The sequence below is a fragment of the Netta rufina genome (assembly GCF_964035555.1).
Source record: "Netta rufina genome assembly, chromosome: 3".
Taxonomy (NCBI): Eukaryota; Metazoa; Chordata; class Aves; order Anseriformes; family Anatidae; genus Netta; species Netta rufina.
The window spans coordinates 34,405,708-34,426,012 of NC_140125.1; the positions used below are offsets into that span (position 1 = coordinate 34,405,708).

At 39.6% G+C, this 20,305-nt stretch overlaps 1 protein-coding gene across 5 annotated transcripts in view; it reads left to right on the plus strand.

The window, feature by feature from the left end:
- The window catches only part of RASGRP3 (RAS guanyl releasing protein 3), a 54,854-nt gene that overhangs the window by 9,036 nt on the left and 25,513 nt on the right, over positions 1–20,305 (plus strand). The window contains exons 1-7 of one of the 5 annotated variants that reach the window (XM_084283993.1): positions 696–728; positions 7,326–7,351; positions 7,446–7,515; positions 16,007–16,200; positions 17,532–17,632; positions 18,200–18,264; positions 18,973–19,104. In XM_084283993.1, coding sequence (XP_084140119.1) covers positions 16,131–16,200; positions 17,532–17,632; positions 18,200–18,264; positions 18,973–19,104 — 368 coding nt within the window. In that variant the 5' untranslated portion in view covers positions 696–728; positions 7,326–7,351; positions 7,446–7,515; positions 16,007–16,130. Of the gene's footprint in view, positions 1–653; positions 729–7,325; positions 7,516–16,006; positions 16,201–17,531; positions 17,633–18,199; positions 18,265–18,972; positions 19,105–20,305 lie in introns of those variants that run through there. The other 4 variants (XM_084283996.1, XM_084283994.1, XM_084283995.1 and 1 more) reach the window with 4 other exon arrangements.

The following is a 20,305-nucleotide window of genomic DNA, read 5'->3' on the forward strand; positions in this document are numbered from 1 at the left end:
CATTTTATTGTCTCTGTTTAGGCTGGTAGTCCCCACCTCCAAAGAGCTATCCCTGTGTGACTAAGCAATGTCTGTCAGAATGGGGAGCCATCTCTATGCTGCAAAAATGCTAGATACTGAAATAGAAATTAACTGCAAGCGCTCATCACTCTACTATGCAAACACAAGTGGTAACAATATTGCCATTTAAGCACGCCTAATCCCCAAAAGTGGGATTGTTCACATATTTTGCATGATCTGTGAAGAGGCCAGGTCTTAAAGACACTATGAATGCCACTGTGCTTTAAATTGTCTTGTTTCCAACATTAAGACTGAATTTAAATACAGCAAATTGTGAAGTCAGACACAAAACCAAAGCAATTAACAGGGATGTGTTTAACTTTCCATTTGTACTGCCCCTATTTTTGATTAAGTCTTATCTACTGTTTGGTGTTAGTCATTTAGGAAAAAAAAAAAAAAAAAAGTTATGGAACACATAGCACCACGTTCCAGTCAAATGCTTTAGCAAAGGCTGCTCTTATGAAAAGGATTTTCTAATAAGGGGAATAATGATCTTCAGATTCTGACCTCCTGGCACAGCAGTGAGATTTATCAGGAGGGGCATGTGACTAGTTAAGACACACAGCCTCAGCTTGAAGGAAACAGCTGCTCATTTCGTGCTTTAGCACTTGGCAGCTGGACAAGGAAGGGTGATGTTTGTGTTGAATACCTCTGCAGAACCAAGTACAGTAAGTGATTTTCCCTGTTTTTATTTTTTTTTTCTAAACTACCATTGCTTTCCTATTTTCATCCGAGACCTTTTGTAAAAACACTTAAGAGTGAGGCGTATTTTTGTCACCTCATTGATAAACAGTCATTCATGCTCTGAACGTCTATATTTTTCTGACCTATGATTAACAATAGCATTGTTTTTACTGTGCAGGAACAAGACAGGTGCTGTGTTTTGTCCTCATGCTAGCCGGGGAGGCAAAATAATGTTTGTTCACTCAGATGATGGTGTAAAGAGATTGTTTATGGCAAATGTATTTTCCTTCCTCGGTAGAGCGAGTTAATAGGTAATGATGCAAGTAGAGAATATAGCACTTTCAGTATTTAGCTAAAAAATGCTCATGTAAGGAACTGACAAAGGTATCCCACCAAAATAGTGTGATCAGTCTGAAGAAAGTTGCTTGTGACTGGTCAGGTTTTAGGGTTAAAAGGAGAGATTTTTTTGCAAAGAAGAAGGTAGAAGCAGAGACGTATAGGAAAAGAATGAAGATGCACTGATTAAGATATAATTGATTAATTCTGGACAATAATGCATAATAAGCTTGTATAGATTAAAAAATCCTCCCTAAAACCAGGGAGTGAGTATCCTAAATATCTCCAGGTTTTTAATTCAATGTATTTTTAGACACTTGCATTTTTGATGTTTATGCTTCATGAATGATTGATTTCCCCATCCAATAATTCTTGACTGTTCCAGTCTGAAGTTTTGCTTAAAAACATAAGAATTAGAACATAAGATATACATAAAGAAGCTTTTGATCAAATATTTATGTAGAGATAAATTATCGTGTTTTACGTTTTGGAGGAAGATTTAGAAGGAATTGGAACAAATGAATGGGTAGGAGAGCTTGGTATGTGATGAGACTGAGGGATGCCAGGTGCTTTAGGAAAGGTTGAGAGCAGCAGAGGTGGACATCAGTGGGATCCTGTTGAGGAAGGTACATCTCAAGTTAAAAGACCTAAATTTCAGAATGGGATCAAGAATAAACACTGGCAGGTTTAGTTTAGTGAATCGTGGTCCCTTCTTTAAAGATGGGCAGAATAATCCTGATTCAGACTTCTCACACAAAAGAGAAACTTCATTTATTTCTCCCCGAAGACTTTTATTTATCTTTTAAACCATAGTTTATGGCTCTGCCAGTTAACTGGAAATTTTATAGGAAAATGTCAATCAGTTTCAATTGTTCACAAAACCAGAAGTCTGCTTGGTTTCCTGCCTGTTCTAGTCTCTGAGGGTAGACTGCCTTTGAACCACGAGCTCAAGCACTGTCTGGCTGTGGTTACCTTGCAGCCTCTCCACACAAATGGCCTGCAAAGCCATGAATGTGGCAGCCCTACAGGGCCGCAAGACACCTCCTGGCTTTGCACTCAGGAGCCTGTAGTCCCCTGGGAACCTCAATTCTGATGGGACCTTGTGGGCCTGTCCAAGTATCCATCCCACATGGGGCAGGGAGGATAACTGTTTCACTCTCCCTTTTTTCTTTGGACCCCAGAATGGCTCTTTCCTTCTTCGGGTTTGTAGGAGTCCATAATTTGAGGTATCACTAGTTCACAGTGTGCTCGTTTCCAGATGATGTATTTTATGTCTGTGATGGACATTCTCTGTTGAGCAAGCTACCTAGTCAGATTAAAAGGTCTGTTGAAGGACCATGCTTTGAACCTAAGTTAAACCCCAAATCTACTAACCTGTTGTATATGTACCTCATGCAACTGATTTTGTTCTCAGGCATCCCTGGGAGATGACAGTAGTATAAAGGGGAACTAGAGATGATTGGATAGTAAAAATTACGTAACTGTAGTGCTGAACTCGCCTTCAGGTAGTATATGTATTGAAACATGCTGTCAAAGCTGTCGCTGACTTGTCTCATAGAAATGTGGTGAGGAAAGCTCAGTTTTGTGCCCCTATACTGTTGGGTTTTAAGGTCAGTCACAATAAAGTAGAAAAGCTTGGATCTGCAAACTTTAAGATAAACAATGCAGTTGTATTTGCAGCCTCCAGCTGTCATTACTATGTCTTATTTTGAATAAAATTCAAGGCTACTGACTAGACTTTTAAATCCTCTGTACACAAAATAAAGAAAACATGAGTGACATTACAAGATTCTCAAGGCCGGGGTTGTTTAAATCCTTATCATCAGCCCACTTTGTTAGGGATGGTTACTGTTAAACATAGACAGGGTACTTTGAGAAATGAGAATATCACAGTCTTCAAGCTTTCCTCCCTTTATGGCTTTTCTGATGATTCCAACTGCAACCTCCATTCTTGGAGTACCAGTTTTAGGACGCCATTGGGGCACACACTGACCCTCCGATTATGTTTGTGTAAGTCAAGGCGGTTCTGCATAGGCATAATGAAATACATTAAATGAATTTCTGGATGTTTTGCTCTGGGACATGCTTGGCCTTTGCACCTCTCATTAACATAGATATACATGTATATCCAGAAGTTCCAATACCTAACAGAAATCATTCATCCTGGAATTTCTTATGTACACGGTAGAGGAGATTCAGTAAGAGCCTAAATATTGCTGTCCCTCTGCAGAAGTTCATATCACTGAAAACCTTGTAAGATTCCTGTTAAATTCTTTTCCTGTACTCCAAGGAAATAATTAGGGCAGTCTTACAGTTCTCTGAATGGGCATATTTCTGTTCTACAAGAAAACATCTATCTGAAGAGTAACCACAGTTTTGCCAGCTCCTTTCTGTAGTTGAAAATGCCATTATACAGAGGAGCCACTCCCAGGATGTTCTGAATAAAGAGAGGAAACTACTTATAAAAATACTGAAGGGGTACTTGTGTGGTTTTCTTTTTTGCTCAACTGTCTGGGCTTGGCTACACAACATTTGTATAGGTACTCTAAACATCTTCCACAGAATGTTTTCTGTTAACATATTTGTGTTATAATCACTTTTCATCGCTAAGTTTGATAGACATGTTTTCATGTTGGCTCCCTATTTTAATCCAGGAATGACAATGTCTAATACCCAAGAGTTTGAATAAAAAAGCTGATACAAATTCTCAGGTCTTCAGATTTTTGCTAATCAGTGCTCTTCTCTCTGGACTTTCTATTCAATTTGAGTAGTCAGTGCAGTAGTGCTTTTTCATTGTTACATTTGCTTATAGGTATAACATGTCTAAAAGCCACCTGGTTATCAGATTAGAGGCACTGGGGCAGGGGATAATGTTTCTCTTATATTGAAGGTAAAAGAATGTCAGCTACAAGCTCTGACAATATCAACAGACTGACTTGGTGAGTCCAGTTCAGCTACAAAGACCAGTCCCCAAAAACATAGGTATTTGCAGAGCTGAACACATGAGCGTTCCCATCAGAAAGTTCAGCCTACAGCTAAGTGTGTGGGGGTCAGGATCAAAGAGTGGGCGTGTGGAAATACCCACACGACTGATGTTTACAGCTCAGCAGAAAATACAATCTCCCCTGAGAATTACTCTGGTTGTTTTGGTGGCCATCTGCCGTCTCACTTCTCTGAGTAGCCGCTCCCCTTGATGCTGTATCCTCTGACCACATTCAAATGGGTGAAGTGGTTTGACTCTCTCTACATCGTACTCTCGCACCTGTGATTTATGCATATTCTCTTTACTAACGATCTGGAATTTCTCAGGCTAGGGGAGACAGCTTCAGCACCTGAAGAGCAACACCAGACACAATAAACTTTGCAAAATTACTGGCACTTGAGCTATTCTTGTTCAGATACTTGGTATATTTAGTTCTTGTAAACAGAAAATAACCGTATCATCTTAAATTTTAACAGATTTAATATGAGTGATTCAGCAGTATGTCTGCTTTAGTCTACCACATAAGTCATACCAAGCTTAGTATACCGGTAGCTGATACATACTGATATGACCTGTTATGTAAAATATCACTGAATTCCCATATGCAACTCCTTCTGCTACTCTTAAAACTGCTTCTTCTTTCAACCCTTACTGTGGAAACAGACATTTTACACAGAATAGTAATGGGCTTGTGCAAGAGAATCTGGAGTGTGGGAACTGTGTGCAGGAACAGGATCTGCTCAGTGAAGAAGAATTTTCCATATACTTTTGAAGTACATTTTTCTCACTATGCCTGAAGAAGGTTGATAGTTTTTAATGCAGGTCTTAGAGGCAATCATTTAAGTAAATGACAGATGATATGGTCGATCAGATTGAACGTAATTTATAGTGAGTGCATCTGCATGCTTGCTAAACATTGGTGAAGCTGTCTTTAATAAATGGCCCCAGCTTACCTATTTCCTTTGTCATGATGCTATATACTTCTTTATATTTTTTAAAAAGACGTAACATTTCTACAGCATAAAGTCTGGTCTCACCAAGTCGAATCTCCTTAATCTGACATCTGTCATCTTTTCCAACCTTGATGATTCTATGAAATACTGTTATAGATGGGCTTCTGTTCATAACCCACCATTCACTTAGGTCCACCCAATCCATAATCTTGTTGCTGGTTCATATAACATGCATCAGGGAGTTCTGTTTGCTTTGCAACAATCCAGTGTTTGAACCCAGAGCTCACTTGGAAACTTCTGGTTTTGCTAGTGGGAAGGAGAAAAAAAAAGTTTATGCATATAATGTTATGATGTAATTGTATGCCAGTTGGGTAAATTACATTAGAAAATCTTTGCTGGACTAGGGCTTGAGTCAATTTACCATCTGGCTATATACTGATTTTTGTTGTCCAAATCAGAATAGCCATGACATTCCAACTTTATCATACTGTTCATGAAACAGCTTCCTAAAAAAACTAATAATAATCTCCTCTGTTAAAGACGTCTTGCCTACTTTAGCTTGCTTACTCATGCTCTGCTTTACCAAACTCATGAACACATACTTCCTGGAACAGCTGCCACCCTTCCTAAAACTCTTGGTTTCCAGGCCCTGCCCTAATGACTGTCCGTATATTTTTATCTTAAGTAGGCATTGGGGCAGGAAGTAGAATTCACTTTTTTTTTTTCTCTCCTAAAGTGAGTACTCTTCTCTTTAAATTATACAGTCATGCTCTTACTTGCTTTGTCTCTGAAGCCCAAAGAAACTTAATTATTTCATTTAATATAGAATTCTGTTGATTTTCTGGGGCTGGGAAACTTACTCTGTAATCTCAGCCAAGACAGTGGTGGATCTTCTGTTCTTTCAACTAAATGAAATTATTGATCCTGTATTTCTCATACCTTTAAGGAGTGTTCAGAAGCTTTGGATAAAGAGCTTGGGCATCACTGCTGCACCTTTTAGGATGGGAGTGACAAGCTAGTTATGACCAAAGGATGCTTAATACAGGCAAGGCAGAGGAGTATCTGGTGTACAGATTCCAAAAGGATTTAAGACTGACCTAAGTGGGGAGCTGCTTGGCGTTTTTGACTCTGATATGCTTCTGGAAGCCCAGTGTTGAGCATTTGGGATCTTTAACAATGAAAATTCAGAAAGAGGCTAGAAGCTTGAGGTGCTTCGCACGTTAGGAAATCACCTTCTGGGGTGAGGAGGCGAGAAGGGAGAGACCAGGCTAAGAATTGCAGCCCTGGAGTCAGGCCCTGGAAGTGAGAGGGAGACAGGATTTGCGCACTTAATCCTTTTTTTTAGATATAGTTCTCAGCTCAGGGTTTGGAACCAAAATAAGAGAGGTTTTCAGATTAACATCTAGTAAGGAAAGGCTCTTTTGCAGTTCGCTTGATGTCTGTGTTTCAAAATCTGCTCCTTTTGGACCGTCTTCTCTGAAGTCTGTTGTAGTAGGCTGTGGAGGGGGGATAGTTGTGTAATGGCAAGCCTGTGTTAAATATTTCTTTGTACAATAAATAGTTAACTACCAAGATATTCTTAGAAAACTACAGATCAAGGTTACTTATTTAATATATTACTTATTAAAACAGGATCTGTAAGATGCTTTTCCTCTTTTTTTTTTTTTTTTTTTGAAACAGACATTCTTTTACTCTGCTCCTTCCCCTTTTTCTAATTTTCTTGCTGTTCTGTGTACTTTTATACATAGCTCCTTCTTCAGATGAGCTTGTATTGGTGTTTCAGATCTTTTGATGAGAAATTTCTGTGTTGCCACTATTTTATGTTTTTTAAAAGGAGTCATTTAACTTGTTGGCTGCAAAATGTCTTATTGTTAGGAAGGTTCGTGATTATTAATAAAACTCCCTCTGTTCCAAAAGCTTGGATATAGCCATTAACCGTGGTGACGCTGTTCTCATATCCTGTGCCCTGTAGACCTCTTGTGTTATCATAAACAGTTTGAGAAGTTTGCTCCTTGTCTTCGTAGGATCTAGGATCTTGCTAACCAATGTGTGTTTCTTAGTCAACAGCTTAGTAAGGAGACAAGATTTAGTCAGACGACAGTTGCTTTGTTACCTCTGAAAATAAGTTCAAAGTCTGATCAGACACACTAGAAAATGCAAATAGTCTCTCCTCTGCTTTTCTCGTTGAGAAGCTTACTATTTGAGAAACCCGTGAACTGATTTAAGAAACACTGTATGTCTGTGTTTAAAATAATCTCTCTGCATCACTAAGATATCAGATGCCTACCACTGTTTACACTTCTTCTCAGGGGAAACTCATTGAAAATACCGAGATGTAAGGAGCTGCTCATGTATTTCTGCTCATGGAATTTGGCAAAGAAAGATACTGGATCTCTCCTGACCTCCAGGCTGTGTTTTTATTCTACCAGCTTTTTGCATGCCTGTGAGCTCTGAGTCATTGGCAACTTCTGCAGATGCAAAACCACAGCACTGTGCAAGGCAAGTATCCCTGATTCATGTGAGTGTGCAGTAGTTGGCAATTTTCACGAGTTCCTAGGATGGAGCTGCAACTCCTTCTGCTGTCATGTGTGTCTGTTGCTGTCTTCTAGTGTACCATTTTAATTCGCATTCTCTCTCTAAAGAGCAATTGCTCTCAATTGAATGGGGTGCTGCCACCAGGAGTGAGAAGGGTTACTGATCATTAGCAACTGGTCCAGTCTTCTCGCCTTGTCTGGGACCTATTAGCACATCTGTGGAGAAATAGCAGTTACATGTGAACTGTTTTCTACATTCATCAAAGGGGAAACAAAAGATCATTCCAGTAGAAATGCACCGTAACAGCCAAATGAGGAAAAGTAGCCAAAGTCCTCTCCTGCCCCTCTGTCCTTTTAACTCTGTCTTGCTTCATCCCAGACATCCAGCTTCCCATTACCTAAGTCTCTGAAAGCCTCTTCCTGCCTTTATTGTTTTGCCAGTTTGCCAACTGCCTTCTATTTACTACACTGATAAGTACTTCCCAGGCCATAAACATGTGGTCGAGATATTTCTGAAGTTACCCCATGTTTTGATTGATCTCACACTGGAATGGGTACAGGCTGTGAATTCATGGGGAGAGATGTAAGGTATGGGATAATGGGGCTGAACAGGAAAATAAACATGTGCTTAACCACCCCTCTTCACAAAGCATTGCCCTTGCTTTTGTAAAGTAACTGGTTGTTCTTCAGCTGGGGAGATGCCAGAAACCAGAAAGCGTGAGAAATTAGATACAGTCGTCAATGCTGGAAATGATGGCAGATAGGTGGTAGGTGTTGAAGTCTCTCTGCGTTGGTATCTGTGACTGTGGGTATCTCTTCTTGATACAACATAGCTGCAGAGGTGGAGGAGGGAAAGGACAATATGTTTTAACATCTCACTTTCTGGGACAGTTAGCAATAATGTCCACATTTTGCATGACCAACACAATTCTGAGAAGTTTTAAGTGCTTGAGAAACTCCATACATGGCTGTAATTCTTGTGGCATCATAATAATGCATGGGCATTAATATATATATACAGTCTGCAATGCAGCTGTCAGTGTGGGCCTATTGTGCCAGGAGCACATCGTCTGCAGCAGGAAATACCTGGAAGTTACAGAATTGTATGAAGGGAAAAAGCTTCTTCCAAGGGAAAATTGATTTGGAAGCCATGGGTTTATCAAACAAAAGCTTTGATAAGAAAATTATTGGCATATATTAGAAGTTAGAGGCTCTTATAATTCCCTGTGCCTTAAAATTGATTGAAAACTAGTGTGAAACTGGGAGTAGTGTTTACTCTTAAAGCTATCCTAAGTCTTGAGAGATTCAACAGCTTCACAAAAGACACTGCTCCAGGACTATACCACTATACAAGAATTTTGGCTTAGTTAAAAATAAGAGAAAAAATAGCTTGTGAAGGAAAAAGGATATCTCCACACTGAGTATATCAGAAGACCTAGGCAAACAGGGCCTAGGATTTCTTAGTAATCCAATTAGTAAATGTCTGATTTTTTTAGCTTGGCTTTAAGAGAATACAGCTGGCAATAGTAAATGATAATAAAATATTAAAATACTTTGCTACAGATATACAGAAATGAATATACTGACTATTATTTGTCTTTCAGAACAGAAGAGTTGATTATTTCCCCATGTGTGTTTTAAAATAGCTTTAAAAAAAGTTTTCTCTTGGGAAAAGCGAAACCAGCATTAAGCAGTATAACCAGTCAAGAATACATCCTGATAAGGTGTTTTGGTTTTTTCTTCCCCCTGCTTGACTAGGTTAACAAACCAGATTTATTCGCTGAATACTGTAAAGAGCTATAAGGAAGTTTGTGAATAATAAAGGTAATTGCCAGGAGTTTCTCATAAGGCTTACAAGCAGTAGCATAACTCACATGAAGTATTGATAGTGCATTGATTCATGTTCTGAAAAAAATAGGATATTAAAAAATTGGGAATTAGGATAAAGGAGTATATGAACTCTTATTGCTATTAGCTGTTCTCTCTTGATGGGTTGTCCTGTGGTGGTGGAGATCTCTAACATGTCTGAAGGGCAAATATTCTCAGAAGGGCTGCTTCCTCTGATGTCATACATGCTAATCAAATGTATTATATTTGTAATTTTATTTTTGCTTTACTGGGAACAACAAAACACTTTTTTTATGACAAGTCTACTGAGAAGTGTGACTAGAAGTTTCCCTCTTTGTGAAGATGAACTAAAGTCCTCCTCTGGATCTTTCTTTGAACTTGATGCATTCCTGGGTAATTGTATTACTTTGACCCATGGAACGTGGAAGTAAATAATTTAATCGTACATTAAATAATTCAGGGATGTATGTTCAGATTTTACTGCCATTATTAGCTGGACTTACAGAGACAGATGCCAACACAATAAATTGAGGAAGCAAGTGTAGAAATGGATGGGAAAAAAGCTGAAGTAAGGTAGATAACTAGAATTGATTATACTAGATATCATTGCATAACACTAACATTACAATTGAGAATGAAAGCTTTGTTTTTCAGAAATCCATTTATCAAATTATCTATTATTTTGTGGGGCTTATATATGAGGAAACTTGTTTTTGTTTGTTTGGTTTTTAATTGTCTCAGAAATCTTGGTTATATTTCACAGTAAGAGGTAGGAATGCTGAACAAAACACTGTTTAAGCAGCTCAAGCCTTAATCAAGTGACTTTCTGATTACTTAAAGTATTTGGTCGTGTGACCGTCCATTAGCATTCCGCATGATTTCTGTAAGCTTCTCTTTTGTGTTAGATCAGCATATGTTGTACCCCATAATCTAATTTATGAACTTCCACAAGGCATTATGTGAACTAATAGTTTGATAGTGCATATGAGCAGAGCTATATATCCCCTTTGTCTCTGAGCTATGGTCCTGTTCATTTAACTCCTGTTCCTATAACTCCTGTTCCCAAAGAAGAGTGGATGTCTAGGCATCTAAATTGTTCACAACACCCATCTGTGTTAAGTGGGTGATATGTAATGACTTGAAGTAATTAGCCCAGTGGACTCTGCTCTCAAAGCTGAACACAATGAAATACATTTGGCAATTTGTAACTTTGATAGTTTTCTATTAGGGCCACAAACGCTCATCCCTTAGAGGCTGTACTGGATGTCAATGGCAAGGCTTGGCAGCAGAGGGGCTTCAGGTGAGGCCTCTGTGGGAGGAGGCCAGGGGATGCCCTGTGCCAGACACAGGTGCTCCAGCTGTCTTTGCAAGGAATCCACCACAGGCTACCACTGAGCCCATCAGCCAAGCTGGCAGTGGCTCCGTGAAAATGTCTGAGCAAGGGCTGAAAATGTTGAGGGGGAGACAACATGGAGAGTATGAGGGATGGAGGGTGCGGGAAAAATAGAGGGAAGAGCAGAGGGAATAATAGGGTCAGAGGACTAGGAGCTACTCTGTAGCACAGCAGGTACTTCCCAAAGGGACTGTGGCTCATGGATAAGCCAGTGATGGAACAGGTACTCCTCTGAAGGGACTGTAACCCGTAGAGGACCCATGCTGGAGCACAGGACAGTAATGAGAAGGAAGGAGCAGCAGAAAGAAACTGCTGTGTTTCCTCCTGACCCTGACCTCCCACAATGCTCATTGGCTCTCTGAAGGGACTGTGTGTAATCTGCAGCAATAAAAAGGGAAACAGAGAGGTATCTGGAATGAAGCTGATTCTGGGAGAGGAGGAGGATAGGATTTTTAATGCGTCTTCTGTTTCCTAATACCCAAGTCACTAATTAAATATTTGTGTTAATTGGGAATAAATTAAGTTAAATTCTCCAAATTGAGTCTGTTTGCCGGTGACAGTAATTGGTGAGTGATTTCTCTTTCTTTATTTCAATCCATGAGTTTTCTCACTCCTTTTCCTCCTATTTCACCCTGCAATGCATAGCAGGGGATGAGGGATGGGTGAATGGCTGTGTGGGTGCTTGGCTGCTAGCGAGGGACAATCCACCTTAGAGGTTATAATGGTTTGGGGTAGATAAATGAAATTGAGTAGGTGATACTTCATCCCATTGAGTGTCTAGAGGTATAGAGCCACTAACATCCCCTGTGCAGTGTCTGTTGTTAATACAAGGTTTGGCTTTAACCTCTCATTAGACGTATACACTTAGTCATCCCCCTGTCCACTTCCTGACAAAGGCATGGACATCCCGCTCCATTTAGTGCCTTTTGAAGTTCCACTTTGATCCAGGTGAAGGGTGAATTAAAGTAACACGGTGTAGACAGTTAACGAGGATCTCCCAGTTTATTGGATAACTGCTGTCTGAAGGTGTGTAGCAAAGGTGAGTGACTACTGGTGAGTCACACTGGAAGTGCCCAAGATTCATATTTAAATTGTATTCCTCCCCTGCCCCCAGCCAAGCCTCATATCCTGCATGCATGGAGCAGTGCAACAGTCTTCCCCTTGTTCTGTGTTCCCATGCCAAATGACAAAGCGTCATTTGTAGGCCAGATGTGCCATCCTGCTGCCAGCTGCATATGATGCTTGAGGTCATGGACTGAGACAGAAGCAGTGGCATTAGGCTGCCAGACAGTGCCCTGTCACTGTTCTTTCCTGCCTAGCACATCTTCAGCATGTGTCAGCTGGAGAAACTTGACCAAGTAAATTACCTGCTCAGAGTTTTCTAGGGATGGAGCTGTGTGTACTGTAACAAATAAACAGGTAGAGACAACCTACAAGAAAATATTAACTGCTTGTGGGGTGGGTAAACTTCAGGAATCATGCAGGGCAACCTAGGGCCCGTATTGAGCCTACACAGATGTCTGGATTGCACCTGTGTACACAAAGCTGCAGCTATTAAGTGTCCCATCTGGGATTCTTATTATGGTAATTACACTAATATGTGTAGAGACTAAGCGCAAGAAAGCACCTCATGGTGAGATCCTCTTCTGCATCTGCGGGATAGCAGATGAGGTCTGTCCCAAAGAGCTTGCTATGGACATGAACAACACAGGATAAAGCAGAAAGGTATAATAAGGAAACTTAGCCATAAATGTTCTCATGAGACTCCCAATTTTTTTCTCAGCTTCTTTTTCTGTGTACTGCTACTGATTCAGTTTCCCTGTTCAGCTGCTCACATTTAGCAGTTCTTGTCCAGCTGCATGGTAGAAATCGTAGAAACCATTTAATGCAAGCATTCATTGATGGGTTGTGTAGGCTTAGGGAAGGGGGAGAAGAGGAGAGTTCTGGTGTACTTAAACCCTCAAGAATGTCCTAATCTTGTAAAGAGTATGAGTCTACTGCATGCAGGTCTCTGTAAAGTTTATAGATGAACTGAGACCCATAGAGGTGCCTCTGTGTCAAAGTTGAACTGTTCACATGTAGCTCTGTTTATTATCCCTAAGTAGAAGAAAAATAGCCTGCTTTTAATTAATGGGAGAAAATGCTACATCTACATTTGCTTTGTTTTGGCTAAAAAGCTGTTTTAATTCCACTTAGCTAAATAAATATTACCCTGTATGTCAAACGTAAGCATATTTAAACTCAACTTACTGGTTTGCTCGCACCTGTAACCAATACATGTGAAAGCCATGTGAAAGTGCCCACACAGGGATACGTGCTGGCTTGACATTTTAATATGAAGTTTAACCCCTGTACCTTCTAGGTGTGGACCTCCCCTTAGTAGCCTCCGGCAGTAAAAGTGATGTCTTCTGCTTATACAAATAACAGTAGCCACCAGTTAAAACTTGACTGCATGCTGCCCACTGTGTTCTCACCATTGATGTTTTTACACGAGACCACAAGTTTACTGGCAGTGTACTCTATTTCTTTTAAAAGATAATGCATTACATCTGACTGCATCTGTCTCCAGAGCTCACAACCTGCACACTCATTTTAAATACATCTCTCAGGACAGCCCACAAAGCCATCTTAAGACTTCCAAAATGTTGAACACAAAATGCAATTACACTGCATGGGAGTGCTAAGGAAAGATATTTGTTCAAAATAACTATCTATGTGTATGTTAAACATTTTTAAGTCTTTCTGTGTGTGGTGATTTCACCCTGATGGGCAGGGAAACTCCACCACAACTTATCTCTTACTCCCCCTCCTCAAAAGAACAGGAGAAAATATGATAAAAAAAGGCTTATGGGTTGAGATAAAGACAGGGCAATCACTCAGCAGTTACTGTCACGGGCAAAACAGACTCAGCATAAGGAAGACTAATGCAATTTATTGTCTGCTAATAACAGACTACAGCAGTGAGAACTAAAAGCAAACTAAAACCACCTCATCCCTCTCCACTGACTCTCTTCTACATCCTCCTCCTGAGCGGCACTGGAGAACAGGGGATGGGAGCAGTGGTCAGTCCCTGATGCTGCATCTCCACCTCTCCTTCATGGTCACTCTGCCCCTGTTCCACATGGGGTTTCTCCCACGGGATGCCATCCTTCCCAAACTGAGCCTGTGGGGGCTGCCCATAGGCAGCAGCTCTTCAAGAACTAATTCCACATGGCTCTGTACCACGGGGTCCATCCCCCAGGAGCAAGCTGCTCCAACACGGGTCCCCCATTGGTGGCAGCTCCCCCCAGATCCCATGCTCCTGCATGGGCTCCTCTCCATGGGCTGCAGCATGGAGGTCTGCTCCATGTGGGACCCATGGGCTGCAGGGGGACAGCCTGCTCCACCAGGGGCCTCTCCACAGGCCACAGGGGAACTGCTTCTCCATGCCTGGAGCACCTCCTGCCCTCTTTCTGCACTGACCTTGGGGTCTGCAGGGCTGATTCTATTACATTTATCACTCCTCTCTGCCAGCTGCTCTTGCACAACACTTTTACCTTTCTTCAACCTGCTTTCTCAGAGGTCCAACCAGCATCACTCCCTGGCTTGGCTCTGGCCAGTGGCAGGTCCATTTTGCAGCCATCTAGAGCTGGCTCTGATCTGACATGAGGCAGCTGCTGTGCTCTGATCACAGAGGCTATCCCCACAGCCCTGACACTACAAAACCTTTTGGTGTAAACCAAATACAACATGTAGAAAAGCTCTGCTATGATTTTCTTGTCTGTTTTTCGTTGTCATTGTTTTGTGTTTTTTTTTTTTTCTCCCGCTTATCTTGCATTGAACTACTGACTATCAGAATATCATTTATTTAATTTAAATAGGTGAAAAAAATAGCTGTGTTTTACACATCCATCTCTAGTTCTGGTGGAGTGGCTGGATACTGTTATGGCATGATATAGACGAGAGTTTTCTTGTTGCGATAGAACAGCAGTGCTTAATCACACAAATAATGATGTAGTTTGTGGCTGTATTTGTTGGAGGCTGCAATCAAGAGATGTGATATAACATTTTGGCTCAGCTGTGGATATGTGGCTCAGCCCCAGTCAGCCAGTTCTTCCTCCAGTGGAAATGTTACATCCTTCTTTTAGAAGCATAAAACCCATTAGTGGTCGGATAGGTTGTTTGCAGAGGGTGGTACTGGATTAGGATCTAGGTATCTACTAGTTAAATAGCTGTCATAATTAAATAAAAAACAACACTGCAATTTTACATGGTGCATTACTTGTTGATTACTGTTTGGCTGCTTTAATACTGTTGCCAACAGAAGATAGGAATTGTACTATCCTATGCTATATATTATAGGAGATGGGATGGTAATACTAGCAAAAATGAAAAAGAAAAAACACGTCCAGGGATGGGGCATCCACAGCTTCTCTGGGCAACCTGTTCCAGTGCCTCACTACCCTTACAGTGAAGAATTTCCTCCTAATGTCTAGTCTAAATCTATCCTCTTTTAGTTTAAGACCATTCCCCCTTGTCCTATCAGTTCTTTAAATATAACATGGAAATTATTTCTGAAATCTAGTAAGGGAGTACTTTGTGCATCATTCAGGTAAATGGATATCTGCTAATTAAATACATAGTACAGTTTAGAAGTTTCTGTATGCATTCAGCCTTCTATGTGTGTTCAGCTACTGTAGAAAGATTTATTTTTAAAAGCTGTAGTAATCAATCTTCAGGTTCTTTGAAAAATTGCCTCTGAGTTTAGTACTTGCTATGATCTTCATTAAATATTTTATGTGGTCTGTGCCAGTTAAGAACATTAGCATAAGAAGATATCTAACATGAACCAGTAACCTTAGGAAAAACAAATTGTTATGCTTTGAACATGAAAGCAGGGTTATTAACAAGAAGTGACTTATCAAGTGTACATAAAATGACCCGAACAAAGTGTGCGTCATCGTACATGCATGCCCTCATTTACCATCTGGTTTCTGTTTTATGACCCCTGCCATGGATTTATTTTGTGCTAGTGTACAAACAATTGAACAATTGGAAAACTCTTAAAAACACAAGCTGGAACGTAAGGATAGCTTATGGCAGTCTTTCATGTGATCTGTGTTGTGTGCAGAAAAAAACATTTTAGAGAGAAGATGAGTTGAACTGTAAACATTGCATCCTGATAATTCTTTCATATAGTCATATAGTTTTGATTTCTTTTACTTTCTTTCTCCAGATTTTCCTTGAAGAAAGAAAGCTAAGAATGCAACCAACAATAAAGTGAAAAAGCTGTGCAGCTGAAGAAGTGTTCTTCCACTTGGTGAAAATGTCTTTTATTTTTTGACAACAATTAAAGAACAATGGGGTCAAACACACTTGGGAAGGCTGCAACATTGGATGAACTTTTGAATGCTTGTATCGAAATGTTTGGTAGGAGTTTTCAATGTTCTGTTTTGTTGTTCTTGAAATTCATCTTATAGCATAACCCCTGCAGTTCTCTGATTTAGCCAGTGTTTCCCTTGGCAAACAACATTTCTGTTCTGTAAAATTTTCCATGTTTCATATTGTCCCAGAATCATGCAGGCCAGAATATGCATATGCATGTTTAAGCATATGCATACTCTGTTGCATTTTCTTCATACAGATAAAGCACAGCATTGGGTATAGTGGTTTTAAAAGTGATGACTTTGATCAGCACAAGCATTTAGTTGAATTGTTCAAGGAGTTATTTCTGGCATTGTCTTGAGTGGTTACACAGCTGCTTTTCTGACCAGTTGTTATTCTGAAAGGTTTTCCAAATCATCATGCAATAACTGGAAATAATATGACTTAAGGCTCATGTAATCTTTCTACTCTTATTAAAATGTGATATACCAGGTCTGAGGGAAAGAAGTGATGAAATGGACTTTGATCCACAGCACCATTAATCATGACATATGTCACCCTGCAGCCAGATGAGTTCATGGATGTGCTTAAATAATTTGAAATGGGGCCTTAATTCACAAAGCTACATTTCAAGTCTCTTGAAATGCAGGACAGCTTTTGATTTGAACGAGGTATATTTTTTCCCCTTGTGGAGAGAAACAAGCATATGAAGGTGAGAAAGATTAAATAATGAAGGGCCAGATCTTGCTACTGAATGTAGTGCATCCCTGTATACCCATTTTTGTAGACCACCACCATACCTAGTGCCCTAGAGAAGTAGCAGAGCCCATATACTTGATGTCTGCTGGAAGTCAAGCCTCTCTCCCTTGTATACACACTCTTGACAACTATAAATCTGTGTGTGGTTCCCATCTCATACGCACATATTGACTATTGTCTGTTGAAAGAGACAGAAAATAGTTTAAGATTGTGGATGAGGAGCACTGATGGTCAGCCAGCCTGCCAGGAATAAACTTCCTGTAATCTCAGTGGCTATGTTGATGCAAGGGTCTGTATGGCAGCTGAAGAATAGGATCCAGCACCTCCAGACCTGAGGTGTTGCTTTGAAATTGAATTCCTTGAGGCAGATCCCCTTTTTAAACAGTCTAATATTTAATTGGACTGTTTAAAACTCCAATAAAACAAATACTTTTAAATACCCAGCACTAGAATTTAGAAATATTTATCCCTAAATAGCATTTGTCTGTTTTGCTTTTGTTTCCTATTTGGTAGATAACCACCTAACATTTTCACTTTTTATACCTTCTATCTCCACTTGAAGAATACCAGCTCCTCTCTGTTCATGACTAGTTAATTCACTTGTTGCTCTTTTGCAGATGACAAAGGAAATCAGTGCTCCAGCCATTTGCCAAGAACCTTTCTTCTAATGCACCGCTGGTACCTGCCTTCCACAGAGCTCGCTGGCAAGCTTCTGTCCACATATCCTTTCAGGAAGTCTTGCAAGTCAGCATTACAATGTTGAAAGTAGATTGCTTCTGTGACCGCATATAAAAAATGTCAGTTAATTACTGACAAACAGAGTTGGGTTTTGTTTTGTTTTGTTTTCACACTAGGAGGTGGAAATCTGGGAGCTTTCTTCTGCTATTGGTTGTAGACTTTTTCCATAAGTACAAGTTTGCTGAGGCATGCTTTCTTTGAATAAATGGAGAAATGTTGCCAAGATAACTTTTCAAATATATGCTGGCAAGCATTGGACTAGTATGAACTACTGTGGTAGTTAAATGCCCACGTCTTCAAAACTGTTCAGCAGAGTACTCAGAATAGTGTAATAGAGGCATTTTTGCTAGGGCAAAAGCCAAAATGGCAACTGATAAATGTTCTCTGTCTTAAGATGTTGTGAAAATGAATGAAATATCTGAGTATGCTGTAGTTACCTCTAGAAGTTTAATACCATTTCTTATTCATCTAGTGTAGAGTCACAGAATGCTGTAGATAAAAACAACACTACCGAATCAAGGCACACAAAGGTTTCTTTAACTAGTCTACATATAGAGATGCCAGTGGGGAGAACTGCAATGAATTCAGATTAAAAATCTGCTATTTCATGAGGTAGGCATGCCTCTGTTTTTATGCTGCTGCAGATACTATTATTGTAATTTCTTTTTCTGAACTTTAAAACTAAACCATGGAAATATGCTTTTTCTTTCTTTTTCTTTTCTCTTTCTCTTCTTTTTCTCTTTTCTTTGTCATTGTGAAGAAAAAGAATGTTTTTCTTCCTTCCTTCCTCTGGACTAAATTATATCACTGCCAAGGAAGGGGAGAAGAGTACTGAAAGCAGGACTGATGAAGCCTTTTTCCCTGATCTCATAGACATCAGAAGAGTGATCTTGTTTGCATGGCTATCATGGTAGAGCTGCCACTTAAATTCACATTTTCATTTCCCTGGAAAATCTTTTTCTGAGCACAGTGTCTCCCTCTAGACAAAGGATAATTGCAAGTGTCATCTGGGTGCCCTGGAAATGCAAGTCAGGGCACATGTGGGTGCCTTTTGTGTGTGTCACCCAATGCATCACTTTAATTTGGCATTTCAACAGAATGCTGCTGTGTTGTGCTCGGGTGAGTTAGCTGAAGGAAATTAGATGATAAAGTGCCTTTTGCGTGATGCTACCGACCCTTTCATTGGATCCTCTCTGCCCTAAAGCCTGTGGGTCTCAAATATTCATAAGTTCTATTGATTAAAATGCGAGTATACCAGCACAGCCACTGAATATTACACCTAAATCCCTCACTGTCTAAACCACCTTCTGTTGATTTCAGATACTGGATTTTGGAATTTCCTGCAGAATTTAACTTGGATCTTGGACTGATTCGCTTGACTGAAGAATTTAGAGAGTTAGCCAGCCAGCTCGGCTACGAGGATCACATCCATCTCATTGATATCTCCAGCATGTAAGGATGTCATGAGCTTCACCATCTTTCCTTCTATTCTCTGTAACATCAGAATTCCAATTTTGTGCAAAACACAACAATATTAAGGGCCATCCTGCTCTTGAGAGAGTAAATAATCATTTACAAAAACCCTCTCATCTTCTAAATTTGAAGCAATTGAAATTGTAGTTGTAGTGTCACAGTAAAGAGAAGACTTATTTATATATATATATTTAATATAAAAGATAAAGAAATCATTTTTCTGACTGTTGAAAAAGCTAATGCTAATTAAATTACTTTTTTTTCTTGTAACTTTTCATACAGAATGACAAGCAATGCAGAGACTGGCACATTATGTAAATTTTATATTTTCCTATGGAAGCATTTTTATTCTTGCATCTGAAACCTGTTTAATTTTGCCGATGCCTTTCTGTGTTCTTTTTTCTATGATTTAACTGGATAATCTTTAGCATCAACATGTGTGATTTTCTTGCTTCAAAGTGATTACACTACTATTTCCATGACTTCCCAAAAATTACCTTTTAAACATAGCCAGGCAGGTTTCCGTATCTCACGTGATATTGCAGATTTTCTTCTAAAATGTGACATATTCAGAATGATTTTTTTTTCTTTATTTAAAAAAAAAAAAAAAAAAAGTCATAGTAATCTGGAAGGACAGCTAATTTCAGTGAGGGTTGCAAGTTGCAACAATGCCAGTGAAATCACATAAATGCAGGTTCCTAGATCTTCGTTTTAAAATATTGATTTAGCAACCACTTTCCACTCTGTGAAGTGCCTTTACTGTATTTGGGTAGGAATTATTCCATTGCTCACAAGTAAATGATTAACCTTTTGATACACAAACTCCATAGTGTTTTGGTAGCTGTTTTACTGATGGTATTTCTGCTGTTATATTGTTTCATGGACTTGTGGTTTTACACAGTAAAAATTAATCTTTGATGTTATTCAAGTCTTCTTTTTCTTAATCACAGTTTTGTGTTACTTATTTTTATTCTGGTCCCAAGGCATTTTTGAATTACAGCTTCCTGTATCATAGAGAAGAATACGTTGTCCTTTTGTTTCTATAGAAGCCTTCTATCATTTATCATGTGCAGTAGCACCTCTGAGTGCTACTGAGTGCCCTGAGTTCCTTACCCCTTATTGCACACCTGAACATATCTTACTCTGTTTATTATGTGCTGGATGTCATAGCTCAGAAAAG